We start from the raw sequence: 21,437 nt of genomic DNA on the forward strand, positions 1-21,437 counted from the left end.
AGAAAGACCTAGATAACCAGATGACCATAAGGAACTTTGAAGTTTCCAACATATTCTTGGGGATCTAAATATATGCATGGATGTGCTGGGCTATGAACCTATTGAGGAAAGAAATGGGAGAGGAGAAAGCCCCAGTCACTCAGCTTTGGCTGACTTGAGAAACAAAAAATGAAAACTAAGGCTGATTTATAAACTGCCAGAAGTTTGGGGTATATCTTCACACAAAGATCCCCATGGCAAGGTGAAAACTTAATGGTTCAAAGCATTTAAGGAAATCTGACCCATAAATGGCTGACCACTAATTTCTACTGACTCAGTGGGTGATCCAAGGAAGCCAGGCTTAATAAAAAGAAGTATAAACTAAAAAGCAACCAACAAAAAAACGTCCTTGAGGAGGCCCAGTTCTTTGATTTTACAAACTAAAAATGTAAAGCTATTATAAATATATTCCACGAATTAAATAAAGTACACTTAAAAAAAATAAAAGACCCAGTTAAAAAGTAGGAAAAGATCTACTTAGAGACCTCATTAAGTTATAAAATGACAATAATATGAAAAGATGCTCAACATGATATATCCTTAGGGGATTGCAAATTAAAATGAGATACCATTGCACATCAATTAAAATGGCTAAAATTCAAAACAATGAAAACAGCAAGTGCTACTGACGATGTGGAACAACAAGAACTCTCATTCATTGCTAGTGGGAACACAAAAAACGGTATAGCCACTTTGGAAGATGGTTTGGCAGTTTCTCACAAAGCTAAATATAGTCTTACCACATGATTCAGTGATTGCGCTCCCACGTATGTTACCAAATGAGTTAAAAAGTTATGTCCACACAAAACACCCACACAAATGTTTATAGCAGCTTTATTCATAATTGCCCCAAACTGGAAGCAACCAAGGAAGGCATCTTTCATCAGGTAAATGGATAAACATTGAGGTATATCCAGAACATGGAATACTTTTCATGAATAAAAAGAAATGAGCAATCAATAAAACTAAGAGGTTTTATTTATTTATTTTTTTTTAATTGACGAACGTTTGGCTAGATTTACCAAGAAAAATATGAGAGAGGATTCAAATAAGTTAGAAATGAAAGAAGAGACGCTAAAACTGACAACAGAGAAATACAAAGATTCTAAATTGGCTACTATGGTCTCATTTGTACTACAAAAGTTTTTAATTTTGATGTAGTCTAATTTGCTTATTTTTTTCTTTTGTCATGTGTTTTTGGTGTCACGGTTAAGAAAAAATCACCTAATTCAAGGTCAAGAAGATTTTTCTCCTATGATTTCTCTAAGAGTTTTATAGTTTCTCCTCTTATTTAATCTATTCTGAGTTAATTTTTTTGTATGGTCCAACTTCTAGAGAAATTAGCAAGACTGATCTGATTTTACTCCTGTCCTCACATCGAACTAAGGGTATATACGTGAAGAGAATGAAAGATTAGAAAGTTGGGGCAAGAAAACTCTTGATGGCCAAAATGAAAGGTCTGTGTCTGCAACGGAGATATACATATATTTTTAAAGTACATGTTTTCATTGTGCTTTTCTAATATCAAAAGAAAAGTTAGTCTTATCAATACTGCATTATAAGGATCTTTGGAAACATGGCAGAGTGAGAGACGTCCCCAGATCTCTCCCCTTGAAACAACAATAAGCTGAACATCTAAAATTCAACAAAAATCACCCAAACTGCACACTAGCACATCTGTGCGTGGGATCTGCGCATAAGAGCTAACACAGTCAGAATACCCGGGTGCCAGGTGGTGGACCAGAAGAAATAAAGAGGCTACTTCTCGCAGCCACCAGAGCTTCCTGTAGGAGAAGGGAGAGGGGAGAAGGTGCGGCAATTTCCCTGAACAGCCCTTTCTTGGGAGAGTTGTAATCTCCATGTGGCTGGTTGGCTGCAGGGCCCAGTCATCAGGGCAAAAAGCAGAGAAGCCGGATGGGACCAGAGAGGAACAACAGCAGATTTTTCTGGCTGTGCAACCAAGGCTGAACCACAGCCCGCAACTCCCAACCCGGAGGGCCCCTCCCCACATACCCTCCAAGACCAAACACCGCGGAGCTCCAGGGGAATCTAAGCAAATGCAACCAAAACTGTTGCTAACAAGAACAGGGACTCAACCTGAGGGTAGGACCATGATTAAATATCCACAAGAAAATTTAAAAAGCGTTATTAAGACTATATAATGGATACAATGGATGCAGGGATACAAGAGGCTTAGACGCCACCTACTGGAAACCAAAAGAAAGTGTCTTCTTTGCAACAGGCTAAAGACAGACCTTTATATAATAAATCTTCTTTCTGGAAAATCTTCTTTCTGGAAAAACAGAGAATACAATTTCATTAATGTCCGCCCAGGCGGAGCAATAGTCCATTAAACACCATGAACAAGCAAGATGACAAGGCATCTCAGAAAGAGAAAAATCTCCGGAAAATAAGCTTACAGATATAGAAATATGCAACTTAAATGACAGAAAATTCAAGATGGTACTTCTGAAAAGACTCAGTGAGATCCGAAGTGAGTCATATCAGCAATTTCAGGAACTGAAAAAACAACTAGATGAGCAGAGCAAGGAGACTGAAACCCTCAAACAAAATCAAATGGAACTTCTGAAGATGAAGAACACACCGCAAGAGTTGAAAAATGAAATAGCAAGTTTGGGAAATAGAGTCAACCAAATGGAGGAAAGGATCAGTGATATCGAAGACAGAAATCTAGAAATGAATCAGAAGGAAGAAGAGAGAAACCGAAGAATGAAAAATAATGAAAGAGAAATTCAAGAACCAGCTGATACCATAGGAGAGGAAACATAAGAATAATGGGCATTATTGAAGGTCCCCCCACCCAGAGTCTATAAAGCATTTTCAGACAAACAGTTGACGAGACTTTCCCAAATCTAAGGAATGAGCTGGAGCTTGGAATTGAAGAAGTCAACGGAACACCCAATTAGCCCAACCCAAAAAGGCCTTCACCAAGACACATGGTATTAAAATTATCAAAAAACAATGACAAAGACAGAATTCTCAGGGCAGTCAGGGAGAAAAGAATGGTAACTTACAGAGGTAAACTCATTAGATTATCCTCGGACTTCTCAGTGCAAACCTTACAAGCCAGAAAGGAATGGAATCAAATATTTAAACTATTAAGTGAAAGGAACTACCAGCCTAGAATAACGTAACCAGCTAAGCTCTCCTTTAGATATGAAAGAGAAATTAAGACCTATCCAGACATACAACAATTGAGGCAATTCTCTACTTCAGGGCCTGCACTACAGGAAATACTGAAAGGGGTCAGTTCACCCAAAAGAAAATGACAAAAAAAAAAAAAACATAATTAGGAGTAAAGTGACTATTGGGCAAATGGAAGCAGAAGAGTGTAACTCTTACTAAGAACAGCGCATTATAAGCTTAAACAATACGAGAATTGCTATAGCAAGATAGCAATGAACATTCAGCATACACAGGAACAAATTGAGATAACTGACTGAAAAGGGGGGATTCAAAGATCCAAATTCACAAACGGGAATGGACATAAGGCACGTGCAGAAGGAAATAGACGACTGTATTGTGAGTTCAATCCCTTTACATTTATAATGGTAACCACACGCCAAAGATTCAGAACCATTGTATATAATATAAAACAAGAAGGACCAGCAGGAAAACCCATAAAAGCCAAACAAAAGGAAGAAAACAGAAACACAAGGACAAGGAAGCAATGGAAACACCGAGCTACCAGAAAGCAAAAGATAAAATGGCTATGAGAAGACCTCATATTACAATAATCACCCTAAATGTAAAGGGATTGAACTCACCAATAAAAAGGCACAGAGATGCAGAATGGACCAAAAAACAAAACCCATACATAAGCTGCCTTCAGGAGACACATCTCAGCTCCAAAGACAAATATAGACTCAAAGTGAAAGGATGGCAAATGCTATTTCAAGCAAATGGCATTCAGAGAAAAGTAGTAGTGGTACTAATATCAGATGAAATAGACTTCGAAATAAAAAAGGTAAAGAAATATACTGAGGGATACTTCATAATGATAAAGGGAATCATGCATCAAGAAGACATAAAACTTATTAATATCTATGCTCCCAATCACGGAGCCACAAAATATGTAAAGCAATTACTAACAGAACTAAAGGGAGAAACAGACCAAAACACTATCGTAGTAAGGGACTTCAATACCTCACTCTTGGAAATGTACAGATCATCCAAACAGAAAAAAAAATAAGGAAATAATGTCTTTAAATGACACATTAGACCAACTGGACATAATTGACATTTACAGAGCCTTCCATCCCAAAACAGCTTCTTATACATTCTTCTCTAGTGCACATGGAACATTCTCAAGAATCGACCACATACTGGGACACAGAGATACCCTCAACAAATATGAGGGTTGAAATCATACCAACCATATTCTCTGATCATAATGCTTTGAAACTAGAGATCAACTGCAATAAGAAAGTGGAAAGAATCACAAATACATGGAGATTAAAAACATGCTACTGAAGAATAACTGGGTCAGAGGAGAAATAAAAAGAGACATCAAGAGATACAAAGAAATGAATGATAATGATAGTACAACATATCAAAACTTTTGAGACATGGCAAAAGCAGTCATAAGAGGAAAGTTTATATCATTACAGGCCTATACCCAAAAACAAGAACGAGCCCAAATAAACAACCTAACACTTCATCTTTAAACACTAGAAAAGGAAGAACAAATGAAGCCCAGAGTCAGCAGAAGGAAAGAAATAATCAAAATTAGAGCAGAAATAAATGAAATTGAAAACAAAACAAAACAAAACCAATAGAAAATATAAATACAGCAAGGAGATGGTTCTTTAAGAATGTTAATAAAGTTGACAACCCCTTGGCTAGACTCACTAAAGAAAAAGGAGAAAGGACACAAACAAACAAAATTAGGGATGAGAGAGGGAAAATGACTGACATTGCAGAAATACAAAGAATCATACAAGAATACTATGAAAAAGTATATAACACCAAATTTAATAACCTACAAGAAATGGACAAGTACTTAGAAAAATACAACCTTCCTAGACTGAATCAAGAAGAACTGTAAAATCTAAATAGACTGATCAGCACTATGGAAATTGAAACAATCATGAAAAACCTACGAAAAAGTAAAAGTCAAGGACCAGATGGCTTCAACAGTGAATTCTATCATTTAATGCCTATTCTCCTAAAACTCTTCCAAAAAACTGAAGAGGAGGCAAGACTTCCTAACTCATTTTATGTGGCCAATATTATTCTGATACCAAAACCTGGTAAAGATAACACAACAAAAGAAAACTACAGACCAATATCTCTCATGAGCACAGATGCAAAAATCCTAAATAAGATACTAGTGAACCGAATACAGCAACATGTTAAAAAGATTATACACCACGATCAAGTGGGCTTCATCCCAGGGGCACTGGGATGGTTCAACATATGCAAATCGATTAATGTGATATACCATGTAAAACAATTAAAAAAGAATCATATGATCATATCAATAGATGCAGAAAAAGCTTTCAACAAGATACAGCATCCATTTATGATCAAAACACTTAACAAAATTGGCATAGAAGGAAAGTACCTTAACATAATAAAGGCCATACATGACAAACCCTCAGCCAACATTATACTTAATGATGAAAAAGTAAACCTTCCCTCTAAGATCAGGAACAAGGCTAGGCTGTCCACCATTGCACTGTTATTCAGTATAACATTGGAGGTCCTAGCAAGTGCAATCAGGCAAGAGAAAGATATAAAAGGCATCCAAATAGGAAACAAAGAAGTCAAACTGTCACTATTTGTGAATGACATGATTCTCTATATAGAAAACCCTAAAGATTGCACAAGAACACTACTATAAACAATAAGCAAATACAGTAGTCTTTGGATACTAAATCAACGTTCAAAAATCCATAATGTCCCTATACTCTAATAATGAAGCGTCAGAAAAAGAAGTGGAAAACATGATTCCTTTTGCAAATGCAACAAAAAGAATAAAATACCTGGGAATAAATTTAACGAAACAAGTAAAGGACCTATATAATGAAAACTATAAGATCCTATTAAAAGAAATTGAAGATGATACAAAGAAATTGAAAGATATTCTGTGTTCTTGGATTGGAAGAATCAACATAGTTAAAATGACCTTATTACCTAAAGCATTATACAGGTTTAATGCAATCCCCATCAAAATTTCATCAGCATTTTTTAAAGAAATAGAACAAAAATTCATCAGATTTGTATGGAAGTACAAAAGATACCGAATTGCCAGAGCCATTCTGAGAAAAAAGAACAAGGCTGGAGGCATCACTCTGCCCAACTTCAAATTATACCACAGAGAGACAGTAATCAAAATGGCATGGTATTGGCAGCAAAACAAACACACGGATCAGTGGAACAGAACTGAGAGTCCAGAAGTAAACCCATATTTATATGGGCAAATAATTTTCGACAAAGAAGCCAAAAACATACAATGAAGAAAAGAAAGCCTATTCAATAAATGGTGCTGGGAAAACTGGACAGCCATCTGCAAAAGAATGAAACTAGACTGTTCTCTATCACCACACACCAAAATTAACTCAAAATGGATTAAGGACCTGAATATAAGACCTGAAACAATAAAATGCATAGAAGAAAACATAGGAACTAAACTCAAGGACCTTGGACTTAAAGAGGATATTATAAATTTGACCTCAAAAGCAAGGGAAGTAAAAGCAAAAATAAATGAATGTGACTACATCAAACTTAAAAGTTCTGCGCAGCAAAAGATATTGTCAACAAAGTAAAGAGAGAACCAACTGAATGGGAAAATATATTTGCAAGCAACACCTCCGAAAAGGGCCTAATATCCAAAATATACAAAGAACTCATACGACACGATAACAACGAAAAAACAAACGATCCAATCAAAAAATGGGCAGAGGACCTGAACGGACACTTCCCCCTAGAGGACATACAAATGGCCAACAAATATATGAAAAGATGCTCAACATTACTAGCTATTAGGGAAATGCAAATCAAAACCACAATGTGATACCATCTCACACCTGTTAGGATAGCTATAATCAACAGGATAAATAATAACAAATGTTGGAGAGGATGTGGAGAAAAAGGAATCCTTATATACTGCTAGTGGGACTGCAAATTGGTACAGCTACTATGGAAAACTGAATGGAGGTTCCTCAAAAAACTAAGAATTGATCTACCATATGAACCAGCAATCCCTCTACTGGGTATTTACCCCAAAGACTTGAAAACCCATATCCGAAAAGATATTTGCACACCGATGCTCATAGCAGCATTATTCACAGTGGTTAGGACATGGAAGCAACCGAAGTGTCCTACGACAGATGACTGGCTAAAGAAGCTGTGGTACATATATACAATGGAATATTAACCATAAGAAGAGATGAAATACTGCCATTTGCGACAACATGGATGGTCCTTGAGATAATGATGCTAAGCGAAATAAACCAGACAGAAAAAGTTGAAAATCACATGATATCACTTATATGTGGGATATAAACCTAAAATCAACAAATGAGCAGGACAAACGAATAGAGACTCATGGACTTGGACTAGTGGTTACCAGAGGATTATAGACTAGTGGTTACTAGTGGGGTGCAGGAGGAGTGGGGAGGTAGATGGGATAAAGGAGGTCAAATATAGGGTTTAGGGGGAGCGTGAAGTGGGTAAAGGGGATCAAATATGTGGGAGCTGAAGGAAACTGGACTTTGGGTGGTAAACACACAATAGAATATACAGATGTCAAATGATAATGTACACCTGAAAATTATATTATTGTATTAACCAATGTTACCCCAATAAACTTATTTAAAAATAAAAAATAAAATACTGCATTATAACTTAGAGTAATATTTTCGTCCTTATTCTGGAGAGAGAGGTAAAGGCCTCTATAGTCCAATTCGAATAAAATAATATAGCTAATAAAGCCAATGTTGATTTTTCATTGAATTTTGAATTAAATATACTTATAATGTGATGTTTTGTCAATCTATTAAAACATGAGGTTCCTAGGCACTGTAAAAGACAATCAATTTGAAACCATTTACATTTCCATGAAAGACACACTAAACATCAAAATCAGGCTCTTAACCACCTTGCCCAACAATATTTGCCTTCTCTACTATTTTACTAGTAAATACATATGCAACTATTTTGCTTTGGGCTAGATTATATAAATAAGCCTGACCTACTTAATGTTAAATAAAAGATATTCAGACTGGTTTAAAATTGCTCTCTCTCTAGAGCAATAAGAGGAGAATCCTTTCCCTAGGCCTTGCTGACTTCTCAAATATAGTTTGAGTTGTTACAAGACATGTTATGTGAAAGTATGAGGTGTGTACTTTTGATAAATGACAAATATAGTCAAGAAAGATCAATCGATAAGTTTTTTATAAAAAAAGTATTTTTAAATTTATTTTATTAGTTTCATGTATGCAGTACATTGATCAGACATTTATATAGTTTATAAAACAATCCTCCTATTTGCTCCTTCTCTCCTCTGGTATTCCACCTACCCAATATATATTAATGCTAACTGCATTCCCTATGCTGTGGTCCCCATCCCCATGACCATTTATCAACTGCTAATTTGTACTTCTTTAACCCTTCACACCATTCTCCCAGCCCCCCAAACCCCCTTCTTCCTGTCCGTCACCAAATTGTCCTCTATATTTGTGATTCTCTTTTGATTAGTTTGTTTTTTTTTGTTCCTTAGATTCTGCATACAAGTGAACAGATACGTCTTCAATGAAGAAATACAGATAGACAATAGACATATGAAAAGATGCTCAAGGTCACTCATCATCAGAGAAATGCAAATTAAAACAATGATGAGCTATCACCTCACACCTGTCAGAATGGCTATTATCAATAAATCAAAAAACAACACGTGTTGGCGAGGATACGGAGAAAAGGGAACCCTCATATATTGTTGGTGGGATTGCAAATTGGTACAGCTGCTATGGAAAAAAGTATGGATGTTTCTCAAAAAATTAAAAATGAATATACCTTTTGACCCAGCAATTGCATTTCTGGGTATTTATCCAAAGAATACCAAAACATTAATTCGTAAAGATCTATGCACCCCAATATTCATGGCAGCACAATTTACAATATCCAAGATATGGAAGCAATCTAAATGCCCATCAAAAGACGACTGGATAAAGAAGTTACAGTTCATATATACAATGGAATATTACTCAGCCATTAAAAAAAATGAAATTCTACCATTTGCAACAACATGGACGGACCTAGAGGTTATTATGCGGAGTGAAATAAGTCAGAGAAAGTACCATATAATTTCACTTATATGAATCTAAAGTATGAGTTCTTAAAAAAGGATAAAGTCTTTAATTCTCACTTCCACTTTATGATAACTTATAGAATATACTTTCTTTGGTTTTAGCCTTTAAAAAAAATAAACTGAAGTATGAATAGGAAAGGTACTATGAATTCTATTTGAAATAATGAACCACATAAAATACAAGCCTTTTTTTTCAAAATGATTTGGTTGCTATATAATTACCTCTGTGCTGATATCATGATATTGAGTTGAAGCTGCCCCGCACTTGAGCCTGAGTTTTGCCACCAGTTGTTCAAAGTCTTTAACTTCACTGAAGCGAAAAGCTGTTTTTCCTTTGATGCTAATGATGACAGATTTGCTAGAATCATTTGTTTTATCTATAGCTAAGACCTGAGGGGTAAAAACATATAAATGAATCACATTTCTCCTTGTTGCTGACACCTTTAGGCAAAATGTTTAGCTTACTCTTTCGTAAATAAAAGTTTAGGTATGTGGTATAACTAACTAATGAAGAAAGAGACTTTGGGTTCCAGTTGTATCACTGATACAAGAAACCTCAGTGCAAGTCACTTCACTTCTCAAGGAAAAGGTTTGACTAACATGTAGCCTTTAAAATTGACAATACAAATGTAAAAATTCAGTGCTACTATGCTGACAATTTATTTCTGACTTACACAAAAGCTATCGATTCTATTCTTTTTGACAGTGTATATTGTCTAAGTTTTGGTATTCATGTCATAAATGTCTTGAGTGATCACATTCCATTTTGAGTCATACTAAACCCTCAGCTTGTTTCGAAATTTTTTATTTTTTCTATTTTTACTTTCAACAAGAGCTATAAGGCTCTTATCCTAATATTCGTATACTGAAAAATGGTACTCTTATTCTGAAGAATGATGCTGAACTTAAAAAAATGATCATTTAAAAATTACTAAAAGGATATTGAGTTTTTAATAATTTACAGAATTAAAGGACATTTAACCTGTGAGTAACATTTTCAAACAAAAAAAAAATGATATGTAACCAAATTTACATTACCTCTCGAAATGGAATGATTACATTACATAGATTGCCATCCTGGCTAGTAAAGCAGATATAGTTTTCTGAAATGCACATTTTGCCATGAGCATTGAAGCGGCTGAATGGTACCCATAAGGAACATTCATGTACTTCTTTCAAAGTTTCTTCTTTGGGCAGCCTAAAAAATGCATTAAACTGCTCACTGTGGGCTCGATCTTCCAGACCTCTGTATAAAAGAAAAAGAATGGGGTGGCTTAAATAATGCCTTCTAAAGTGTATACATGCCTATGTTGATTAATCTAAATGCACTGTAAAGCAGAAAGATTAAACACTACATGCTATGTTCTTCCACAAATTATGAAATGGAAGGAACATACTGATTCCTCACAAATTCATTTTGTTTGTTCTCTTTTCCAATTTTGTTTTAATAGTGGGTTACAATGCACAAAAGCGAGAGATGATGTAGGTCTGTTAAGGGGTGATTTGCTGGAAGATTATATTATTATATAGTCATAATATGTGAATATGGCTAAAACCAATCTTGGCAGGCAATAATTATATATCTGGTTATCAGAAAATCAAGAAAGTTAACCAGTTCGAACAAAATAAAATAATGAAAATTTATGGTATCACAATTGTATAGGAATAATAGTGCAGAAAATCATATTAAAACTAAGTGAAGCAAAATTTAAATATTAAAAAAATCCAAAGTAGAGGCAAGATAAAATAACATTGCTTGCATGAGCACAGGATAGGTGTCAATAAACACAGATACCCTGTTAAGTGACACATAAATATATAAATAAAAAAAACAAATGCTTAGAATAGTACGATTTTTCTAGAGGCACCACACACTTGAGCTAAGCAGCAATGCCATCTGAGGTAGTAAGTAAATTATGCATGTTTGATCTCAAAGCCAACCAAGTTAGAACTAAATTCATCTTTCAGTATATACTACTTATGAGGCACATCATGTCTTTCAAAATAATTCTGATAAATATGAACAAAAAAACACATTAATTTCTATCCCACTTAAATTGTAATGTGGTGGGTTATTTCACTTCACTATTATTTAAAGGCTGGATTCTATATCAATGAAAAGATGTCCATGATACGTTATTTTAAGTGGGAAAAAAAGCAAATTGTAGAAGATGTGATGTTTAGTCTAATTTATGTTTTTTGCAATTATTTTTTAATTCATGCATTAAAAAGCCTAGAAGGATACACACTGAATTTAACTATTGTTATTATGTTTTTATATTGTTTAAGTTATAGAAATAACACATATTTGTAAAAACAATAAGTTGAAGCAATAAAGAGATTTCATTTTAGGAAAAAGTTATCTGGAGACTAAGTCTAAATAAGCCTTTGTTCTTTTTAACTTACTAGAAAAAAGGATTTAGAAATATATGATTTTCAATAAACTTTCTTAAAAATACACAGACAAAAATTGATTTCCTATATCTAATTTAAATATGGACTTGGTAATGAATAATTCATTGCTAGATGGCCTTTTAAGGGAGGATATTTTAAAAGAAATAAAATGGCTAAAAGATTTGTTTATGGTTCTGATTAAGAAACAAACTACGCAAAGAAAAACCAAAACAATAACTCATAGAGATCTGTGCACCCCAATATTCATGGCAGCACAATTTACAATAGCTAAGATATGGAAGCAATCTAAATGCCCATCAGCAGACAATTGGATAAAGAAGTTATGATTCATATATACAATGAAATATTATTCAGCCATTAAAAAAATGAAATCCTACCATTTGCAACGACATGGATGGACCTAAAGGTTATTATGCTGAGTGAAATAAGTCAGACAGAGAAAGATAAATACCATATGATTTCACTTACATGTGAAGCCTAAGGAACAAAAAGAACAAATTAATCAAAAACAGACTCACAAATATAGAGGATAATCTGGTGATAGCCAAAGGGGAGGGGCAATGCGGGGCTGGGAGAATGGAGTGAAGGATTAAAGAAATACAAATGAGCAGTTGATAGATGGTCATGGAGATGGGGAATAAAGCATAGGGAATGCAGTCAGCATTAATGTATTGGCTAGGTGGAGAGCCAGAGGAAAGAAAGAGCAATAAACTATATAGATGTCTAACCAATGTACTGTATACTTGAAACTAATAAAAAAAACTACAAAAACAAATGCCCAATTATAACATAAACAAGATAGAGTTCTATTTATAAATCTTGCACACTGAGACCTAATATTGGCAATAAGGTGTAAAAAATGCACCTTGTTGATCTATTTTCCAGAAAAGCAGCAGGCTTACAAAGGAATCCTTATGGATATAGAGTTTGAGAATGGTTTAAGAATAGGCAAGAGGAATGATTGTACCTAGTTAGGACTATATAGTAATCACACAACCTTCCAGGTCACTTGTTCTGGTCTATACATAGGATTGTGACTTAGGTTCCTCTTACACTTTCCCATATAGTCTCTACCTTCATCCTCTTTGTCAGAAGCTGCTTCCACTAGCTATTTCTGGATCCTATCCTCTCTTCCTCCTTCCCTTTGGCATGCTCATTTCAGTCAACTGTTTTGCGTGTTGAGCAGAATAAAAGGGAGCTCACTAGTCAGTTTCAGCAAATCAAGTATAGTGGCAAATAGCTATCAGACAAATACTTCTGATGCAGGCACTAATAATGACTAACATTTATCTACGGCTTTATATTTTACAATGTGCTTTCACACATTATATTGCTCATTCCTTACAAGTGCTCACTAAGGTAGAAATGGCAGATGAGAAAACAGAGGTCCTGAGAGATTATGACTTCTCCAAAGGTTGTTCTACTCTCATTCTAAAGTCCATGGCTCCACTGACTCCATTGACTTACCTCTTAAAAACAATAACAACAACAAAAACGATGCTCTTTATAAATTATGTTTGAAAATAATACATTTAACTATTTCAGACCCGAAACTATCTTGACTACTCAGAGAAATTTATAGTTAGAGTAACCAGGCACACATAAATCTCTACGTTTCCAAAAGCACTCTAGGGCAAACCCTACAGGGATCTCAGGAAATAGTTTTCAAACCTAACTTCTACTGATTCTTAGAATTAAATTTCATGGAGAGGATACTACTTTTGAAATGCATATGAATAAACTAAAACACATACATTAATAAAAAACTCTAAAGAAAAATTATAATATAGAACAGTTATAATTATAATATAAGAAAAATTATAATATAAGAAATTATAATTAAAATTAAAATTATAATATAAGAAAAATTATAAAGAAAAATTATAATATAGAACTTTTAATGCTAATCAATACTACCGTTCCTTGGTCAAATAATTCTTTAAAAGGTGAATATTAACTAAGCTTTGAATACCTTTTGGTGATTTGTAGAGGATCATCAAGGACTGGGTCATCATCAAATGTTTCCTTGTCAAAAAGTCTCTTTATAGCATAGTTTGCCAGCTGTTCCATAAGAAGGTATGTTTGGTCAATATGCAAAAACATTGAAAAGTAGTGACTCTCCCCTTGGGAACACACATGAATACTCTCTGTCAGTATGACATTTGAAATCTTTTCAAGTTTTGAGATTGCATCCCAGGAGATAATGAGTTTTACTGCAAATAAGAGTTACAAGCAGATATGGTTACATTTGTTAATATTGATTAACGTTTATCAATCAGGTCTTTCAAAACAATAACTACTTGAAAAACTCTATGAACAACTAAAATACTTCAGTTCAAATATTTTGAATTATAATTTTGAATCATAATCTTGAACATACAATAATTGTAATTCTAGGAATAGATATAAAAATGTAAAAAAATTCTGATTTGATAGTTATATCTGTTACTTAACATAATTACATAATCACTGATGTAAAAGCTATATGTGTGCTATGAACAGTACTGTTTGATTCTTCTTTGTAGCTGTGGGATATTAAGTACTATGGCTACTATATTTCTATTATGTTTAAAACAAGGATTAAAATATGGATTAAAGAAGGTAGATAGTTTAGAACAAGGGGAAATGGAATTATACTTTACACATTGCCATCATCATTTAATAGTCTTTGCCTCCCACAATATGCTAGGCATTCTAACATACTTCTAATGGTGCCTATGTTAAGCAACCAGCCTTGAAAGGATTATTTCTCCAGATGAAGTAAAATTTTAATGTACAATTTAATTACCCTTAATATCAATCCTATTACTAACACCACCACAGAGTTGATAGGTCAGCCGGCAAGTTCAAAGTCATAAGCAATAGAAACGACTTACTTTCTGATCCTAACAAAAAAGAATAGAAGCTCAGAAAGTTGGTGCTAAGATAGAGCCAACCCTGACAAGGAACCCGTCCTTTCCAATAACTGCATGAGTAATAGGTCACTAACTTCTCCTGCTCTGGTAAACCAAAACATTTTTCAAATTTCAAAAGGGCTTCACGAAATTTCTCAGGATCATCTTCTTTTGCAAAAGAATGTTTTCCTTCTTCAGCAATTAATCCCTAAGGGAGACAAAATATTTTCTGAAAATTAATCATTACCAACAAAAAAATATTTCACATATCTAAACAGTTAATTCAATACAACTGTGTATATCTACACAGGTACATGTATCGTAGTTATATATGTGTGCATATTATGCACTTAGGGCAGAGGTAAGCATATTTTCTTTAATTTTGTCATTAGGCTTTTTCTAATGCCTCACAAAGAGCTACCATAAACACACATGCTAAATACTGTTTTGATTGAGTTAAGGGTTACTCAAACTCCAAACTCAAGAGATTAAAATGAAGATATCCCTAAGAAATTCACAAGGGCACCAAAGACTAACCACTGACTTTACAATTTTCTTTAGCACTGACTCTGACATTCATATGTATGCTTCGGTCAATCCTAAAAGGTGCCAATGAAACAATGACCTTTCATGTAGCCTTTGATCCTCAAATAAGGGAGAAAAATTTTGGTACTCCACCTACAAATTATATCCAGGCCACTTACTCTTATTTTTCCTTGTACAAAATTAGTAATATCTTCATTTGAATCAAACACAGGTAAGGTCTTCATGATATTTTGTTCCAACCAATCCCAATGTTTCATTATTTCTTCTCTGTTGGCTCCTGATTAATAATGAAAGAGAATAAAAGACTCAAGAAAAATTCCACAATAAAACTGCTTATTTTAAAAGGAAATACAATTATATATGCTCCATTATTTCAAAAATGATGACCATAAAAAATAAAGGTATTATATTTATACTCTACTTCATCCCTATTTGTGGGCATGAACACTATTTTTCATTATAAATAAGAAGAATATAATATTTAATAAAATGAGAGAAAAGTAAATACAATTCATGAGAAATACAAAATTCTGAAAACAAGATGCCAGTACCTGGTGCTTACAATAACCAGTACCTTTTAAGAAAATATATGGAGTACCAGAACATAAATACACATAATTTAATCCCTGGTCTTCAAATAACAGTACAGTGGGACTAAAAATAATCTGTGTGACTGAAAACAGCATGCCTGTGACAATCCTATGCACAGTGTATAAACGTGGATATCAACTGTGGACATTCACTCTACTTATGTCAGAAGGTATGAAGCCTTTGCTCAGAGTCACCCTTAAATTAAAAGGCCTAGTCACTTAAAAGAAATTTCACAAAAGAGGTTAAAAACCCTGTAGCAAGGTTAAATCCATGTTACCTGTTGAATCAGGATTAGGCGGTTTACTGAGGATCAGATTAAATAAATTAGCTCTAGGTTGCTTTGGCTTGAACATTTCAGTATCTATCAATCTCCCCATATAATTCACATACCTTTAAGATCTCCCCAGAAATGGGAATTACACAAATCTTGATCAAAAGAAATATCTTGACTTCTTAGTATGTTTTATGACATATGGAGAGTGACACATCAAAACATTTACTGTAACTGCAAACTTGCCTATTTCCTACAAATTCAGTTAGAATCATATTCATGTTATTAAAGTCACCATACCAAGTATAAGAACTTTCTTTAATAAACCACAAATGAAAGCCATGAGAGAGGACACAGAGATTGGGTTTAGTGTTGGCAGATCACGGGGTGCCCATGGCAGAGTGCAGCTGGGGAGTGGCGCACTGCTGGTGGGGCTCTGCCTACCTCCCTGGCCTGGCTCTCTACACCACGGGTACCCTGAAAGCCCAGCCTGGGAATGCAGCATCAGCAGCCATGGTCGCCTGGAACACCGGCAGGAACACTATCACAGTGGCGGGCTTTCCAATGGAGACCACAGCCTCTGGGTGTCTGGGACGAAGCCTGGCCCAGCCTTGCCAGGGGACAGCAGGGCACAGCGCTTGCTCTGACACCCAGCCAGGATGCCTGCTCTCACCGCTGGGAGAGCAAACCGGATGGCCTGTGCTCCCACATCCCAACATCATCATCAAGGCTGGCACAAAACAGAAAAGAGAACGGAAAAAAAAACAAAAAAACAAAACAAACAAACAAAAAAAACAGTCTCATTCAGTAGCATGCCAACAGAGATCAGCAGCATAAGCAATTGTATCAATTCAATGGACGAGGGTTCAGAACTCAAAAATGTTTGCTCCAACCCTAGAATTTACCATAGGTACTTTTTAAAATAAATTAATTGATTTTTATGGTGACGTTGGTTAACGAAATCCAATAAGTTTCAGCTGTACACTTTAACAGTAAGGAATATATGTATATTTACACGGTGTGTTCACCTCCCATACCATAGATGTTTTTTACCGGATGACGACATGCAGGACCTGAGGTGGGAACCATCTAGGGAGGATTCTGAGAAAACCAAGATTGATATTAAATCCATCAAGGAATTGAGAACAGGAAAAAATACATATTCCGTGGCAATGGCATTTCCAACCAGATATCTGAAGATTGTGAGTTTTAGGTCATATATGGAATTATTAGTCACTTGATTTGGTTGCCAAATCTGCAGATGTTGGGAACATCTGGGTCACGAGACTGTGATACCTAATTTTTTTATGGAAAGCATACACTTGATATGTTAGAAAGTAGCCAAGACAATATGAGGACTTCTTGGGTTTCACAAATGTTTAGTGAAATTGATAGGTACATAACCTTGGACACGTAACTCCATGTAATGCAATGCACTGCATCAGAAACCTCAATCCTGGTTTAAAAACAAGTAAAATTAAATTTAAGTTCAAAGAATTGCACAAATCCAAGGACAAAGCTGATATTGAAGTCACAAAGAATCTGTTGAGGTTTTTTTAAGAGCTTTGTACTACACCTGAAATCTATTTCCTTTTAGTTCAGTTTTCAAGCAATAAAGAATTCCTTGATACCAAGGACCTTATAATGTTTCTTGAGGCAGAGCAGGATGTGGCACATGTAAATGAGGAAATAAGCCTTGAAATGATTCACAAATATGAGCCATCCAAAGAGGGCCTGGAAAAGAGCTGGCTCTCTACAGATGGGTTCACTAATTACCTATGTCACCTGACTGTTATGTATCAGATCTGGAATATAAGGTCTGTCATGATATAAAGCAAACTTCGTCTCATTAACTTTATAAACTCATTTCATAACATGTATTTAATAGAGGATCAGTTCCAAGGACCCGCTGATATCATAAGATACATTCTTTTTTTTTTTAACACTCGAGTTCTTAAAATAGGTTGCTGGAGTGTTGAATCAGATGTATAGAATGGACCAGACAATGAACATGTCATTTACATGGGCCACACCATGACCTCTCAGATAGTTTCCACAATGTCATTGATATTACTAACAAATATGCATTCTTTGCTTCTGAGTTTCCACTTATCTTGTGTTTAGAAAACTGAGGTTCTATTAAACAACAGAAGATAATGGTTCAACACATGAAGAAAATTTTAGGAGATAATCTCTATACAACATCACCCAATGCTGAAGAATCTTACCTCCCATCCCCAGATGTCATAAAAGGGAAGATACAAATTAAAGCAAACAAGCTGTCCTCAAATTGCTCTGGAGTAGAAGGAGATGCTACTGATCAAGATGAAGGGGCAGAAATTTCTCAGAAGATGGGAAAAGAGAACATGGAGCAACCCAACAATGTACCTGTGACACAATTTCAGCTCTACAAAGAACTGTCTGAACTGGTAAGCATCTGTAAGTCAATTAAGTTCAAAGAATTTCAGATGTCCTTTCAGGTTAAGAAATACAGAGGAATTGCTGGAAAAACATGGCAACTGTGAGACTTCCTCAGATCTCTCCCCTTGAAACAACAATAAGCTAAATGTCTAAAACTCAACAAAAAACACCCAAAGTGCACACCAGCACATCTGAACGTGGGGTCTGTGCATAAGAGCTACCACAGGTTGGAACCTCGGGTTTTGGGCAGTGGACTGGGAGAAACAACCCAGAGGGCCCATCCCTCTATACCCTCCAAGACCAATCACCGTGGAGCCAAACTGTCCTACGATAGATGATTGGCTAAAGAAGCTGTGGTACTTATATACAATGGAATATTACTCAGCCATAAGAAGAGATGAAATACTGCCATTTGCGACAACGTAGACAGACCTCTAGATAATCATGCTAAACAAAATAAGCCAGACAGAAAAAGTTGAACATCACATGATATCACTTATACATGGGATATAAACCTAAAAGCAACAAATGAACAGGACAAATAGAGATTCAGGGACATGGACAATGGACTAGTGGTTACCAGAGGGTAAGAGGTGGGGGAGGAGGGAAGTGGTAGACAAAGTACAGGGGGTCAAATATAGGGGCGGAAAGGGAGTGTGAAGTGGGTAAAGGGGATCAAATATATGGTAGCTGAAGGTAACTGGACTCTGGGTGGCAAACACACAATAGAATATAGATATATCAAATGATAATCTACACCTGAAAATTATATAATTGTATTAACCATTTATACCCCAATAAACAACTAAAAATTAAAAAAGAAAAAGGGAAACAATTATATATATATATAGTACTGGGAAGCCTGTTCATTTAATGAAGTGCTTCCCAACAAATATGCCAGTGCAAATCCAGGGGACTTTGTAAATTACAACAAATGTTTCTTGCTAGGGTTTTCCCTAGCTCAATAATGACCAACTCTAGTAAAATGAACTCTCAAGATTTTTGGGAATGTGGCTGTGGGATCATAGATCATAGCAATAAACTTTCACATGCCAGGCCTGATGATGGTTTAGGTAGAATGGAAACTATGGCTATGTCCCTCAGCTAGTTACCATGAGGGAAGAAGACTCCTTCAGTGCCAGTACAGACTCTGTCCCAGGAATCTCACCTCAGCTTCTTCACATTAAAATCATCAGTCGGAAGAACTTTCCTAAACTCAAAGGATTAAGTGCCAAAGGTGACGTGGTGGATCCTTATGTCTATGTGGAAATTTATGGAATCCCTGATGACTTTGCAGAACAAAGGACAAAAACCATAAACCAGAATGGAGATGCTCTCATTTTTTTATGAAAGCTTTGAATTTCAAATCAACCTACCAGAACTGCATGGCCATGGGGCCCTTTATAGTACTAGATGATGGCTACATTGGGCATGAATATGTTGGTCACTACACCATTCCCTTTGAATACAGACAGGCTACCATCTTGTCACCCTGCAGTCATTGACTGGAGAGGCCCTAGCACATGCCTCTTTGTCTATGTGGCTATTACTAACCAAAGAGGAGAAGGGAAACCTCATAGGAGGCCTTTCTGTGAGAAAAGGGAAGAAATCCAGAGAATATGCATCTTTGAGAACATTGTGGATTAAAACTATAGATGAGGTGTTCAAGAACACCTCATATGGAATGCCACAGATCTGAGAGAGAACATGTAGAATGCCGTGGTATCATTCAAGGAGCTCTGTGGCCTCTCCTCTGTGGCCAGTCTCATGCAGTGCATGTTGGTGATGTCCACCTCCACACCTATTAGGCTTTCCGGGGCCTGATAACACACCCCTGGTGGTCCTGAATCTTAGCGAGCAGTATCCTATGATGGAGTTGCAGGGAATTATGCCCGACGTTCTAAAGAAGACTGTAACAACTTATGACATGATGATCCAAATCTTCAAGGCCTTAGTTTAAAATGCAGATGCTATGCATGAAAAGACTATATTGTCAGAAGGCAGCCATGGGATTCCATGAACACTTGCACAGCACAGACACTAAGGAAGGTGTGAAGGGATGAACACTACAAAAAGCAGTGGAGAGAACTTTATCTGGAATATTATCATCTTAAAGGGACAAACAGATCTTCTGAAATATGCCAAGAATGAAGACTTTGGAAAATCTGAAACAAATCCATTATGCTACCGTTTCATGTGGATTAAATAAACCAGGCACAGAAAATGCCAACGTTCAGAAATCATGTCGGAGCCTGGAAGTCATACCTGAAAAAGCAAATGATGAAAAACTGGAGAATGAGGAAATTACTAAAAAACATTATGGAGTTTATAACTCTAAGACTAATTGTAGTCAAATGGAACATTTGCTTTGCACTCACTAATGAAAATAATATTTAGAATTTTAAAGCACAACTGCAACAGCCAATTACAGTCTATTAAAACTGTGAATGTATGTAGCAATCTGGCGTATGAAGGCAACTAAACTCTTTAAGAAAAAGTTATATTCCTGGCCAAAGTATGCTTTATTTGGATACAAAGACATCATAACTCAGTTCCGGTGTGAACAACAGACTATTTTATTCACTCTAGTTCCACTGAGGAAAAAAATGCTTTCCTAACTGCAAACAAATGCTTAAGATGGAAATAGATCGTATTGGCAAATTAGTATTTACTGGAGAAAAATCTAGTCTACACATTTTATATATATGTGATTGCCAGAATCTCTGGGTTATAGATGATTTTGGTGGCATGCCTGCTGAGCCATAATTACTAAGGAGAAGGTAAGTGGACATTTTCCCTGAATCTCCAGGGACCTTGGAGAGCCATTAAGTATAAAGAGAACGTGCAATTGGACTGAAGTGCCTGGCTAAAGACACATGCAGTGTATATATATGATGTAAAAGCAACCAATCTGGAAGCAACAAAT

The 21,437-nt window shown here is 35.6% G+C and overlaps 1 protein-coding gene and 1 pseudogene across 1 annotated transcript in view; one reads left to right on the plus strand and one right to left on the minus strand.

The window, feature by feature from the left end:
* Positions 1–21,437, minus strand: part of TBC1D8B (TBC1 domain family member 8B) — a 59,893-nt gene that overhangs the window by 24,530 nt on the left and 13,926 nt on the right. The window contains exons 3-8 of the mRNA XM_039879067.1: positions 15,387–15,505; positions 14,665–14,890; positions 13,761–14,001; positions 10,412–10,619; positions 9,585–9,763; positions 9,431–9,435 (exon numbers count right to left, since the gene is read on the minus strand). Of these exons, the coding sequence (XP_039735001.1) occupies positions 9,431–9,435; positions 9,585–9,763; positions 10,412–10,619; positions 13,761–14,001; positions 14,665–14,890; positions 15,387–15,505 (978 nt within the window). The remainder of the gene's footprint in view (positions 1–9,430; positions 9,436–9,584; positions 9,764–10,411; positions 10,620–13,760; positions 14,002–14,664; positions 14,891–15,386; positions 15,506–21,437) is intronic.
* Positions 16,645–20,892, plus strand: LOC120615816 (inactive phospholipase C-like protein 2; annotated as a pseudogene).

Source organism: Pteropus medius, unplaced genomic scaffold, assembly GCF_902729225.1.
Source record: "Pteropus medius unplaced genomic scaffold, Ma_sr-lr_union100, whole genome shotgun sequence".
Taxonomy (NCBI): Eukaryota; Metazoa; Chordata; class Mammalia; order Chiroptera; family Pteropodidae; genus Pteropus; species Pteropus medius.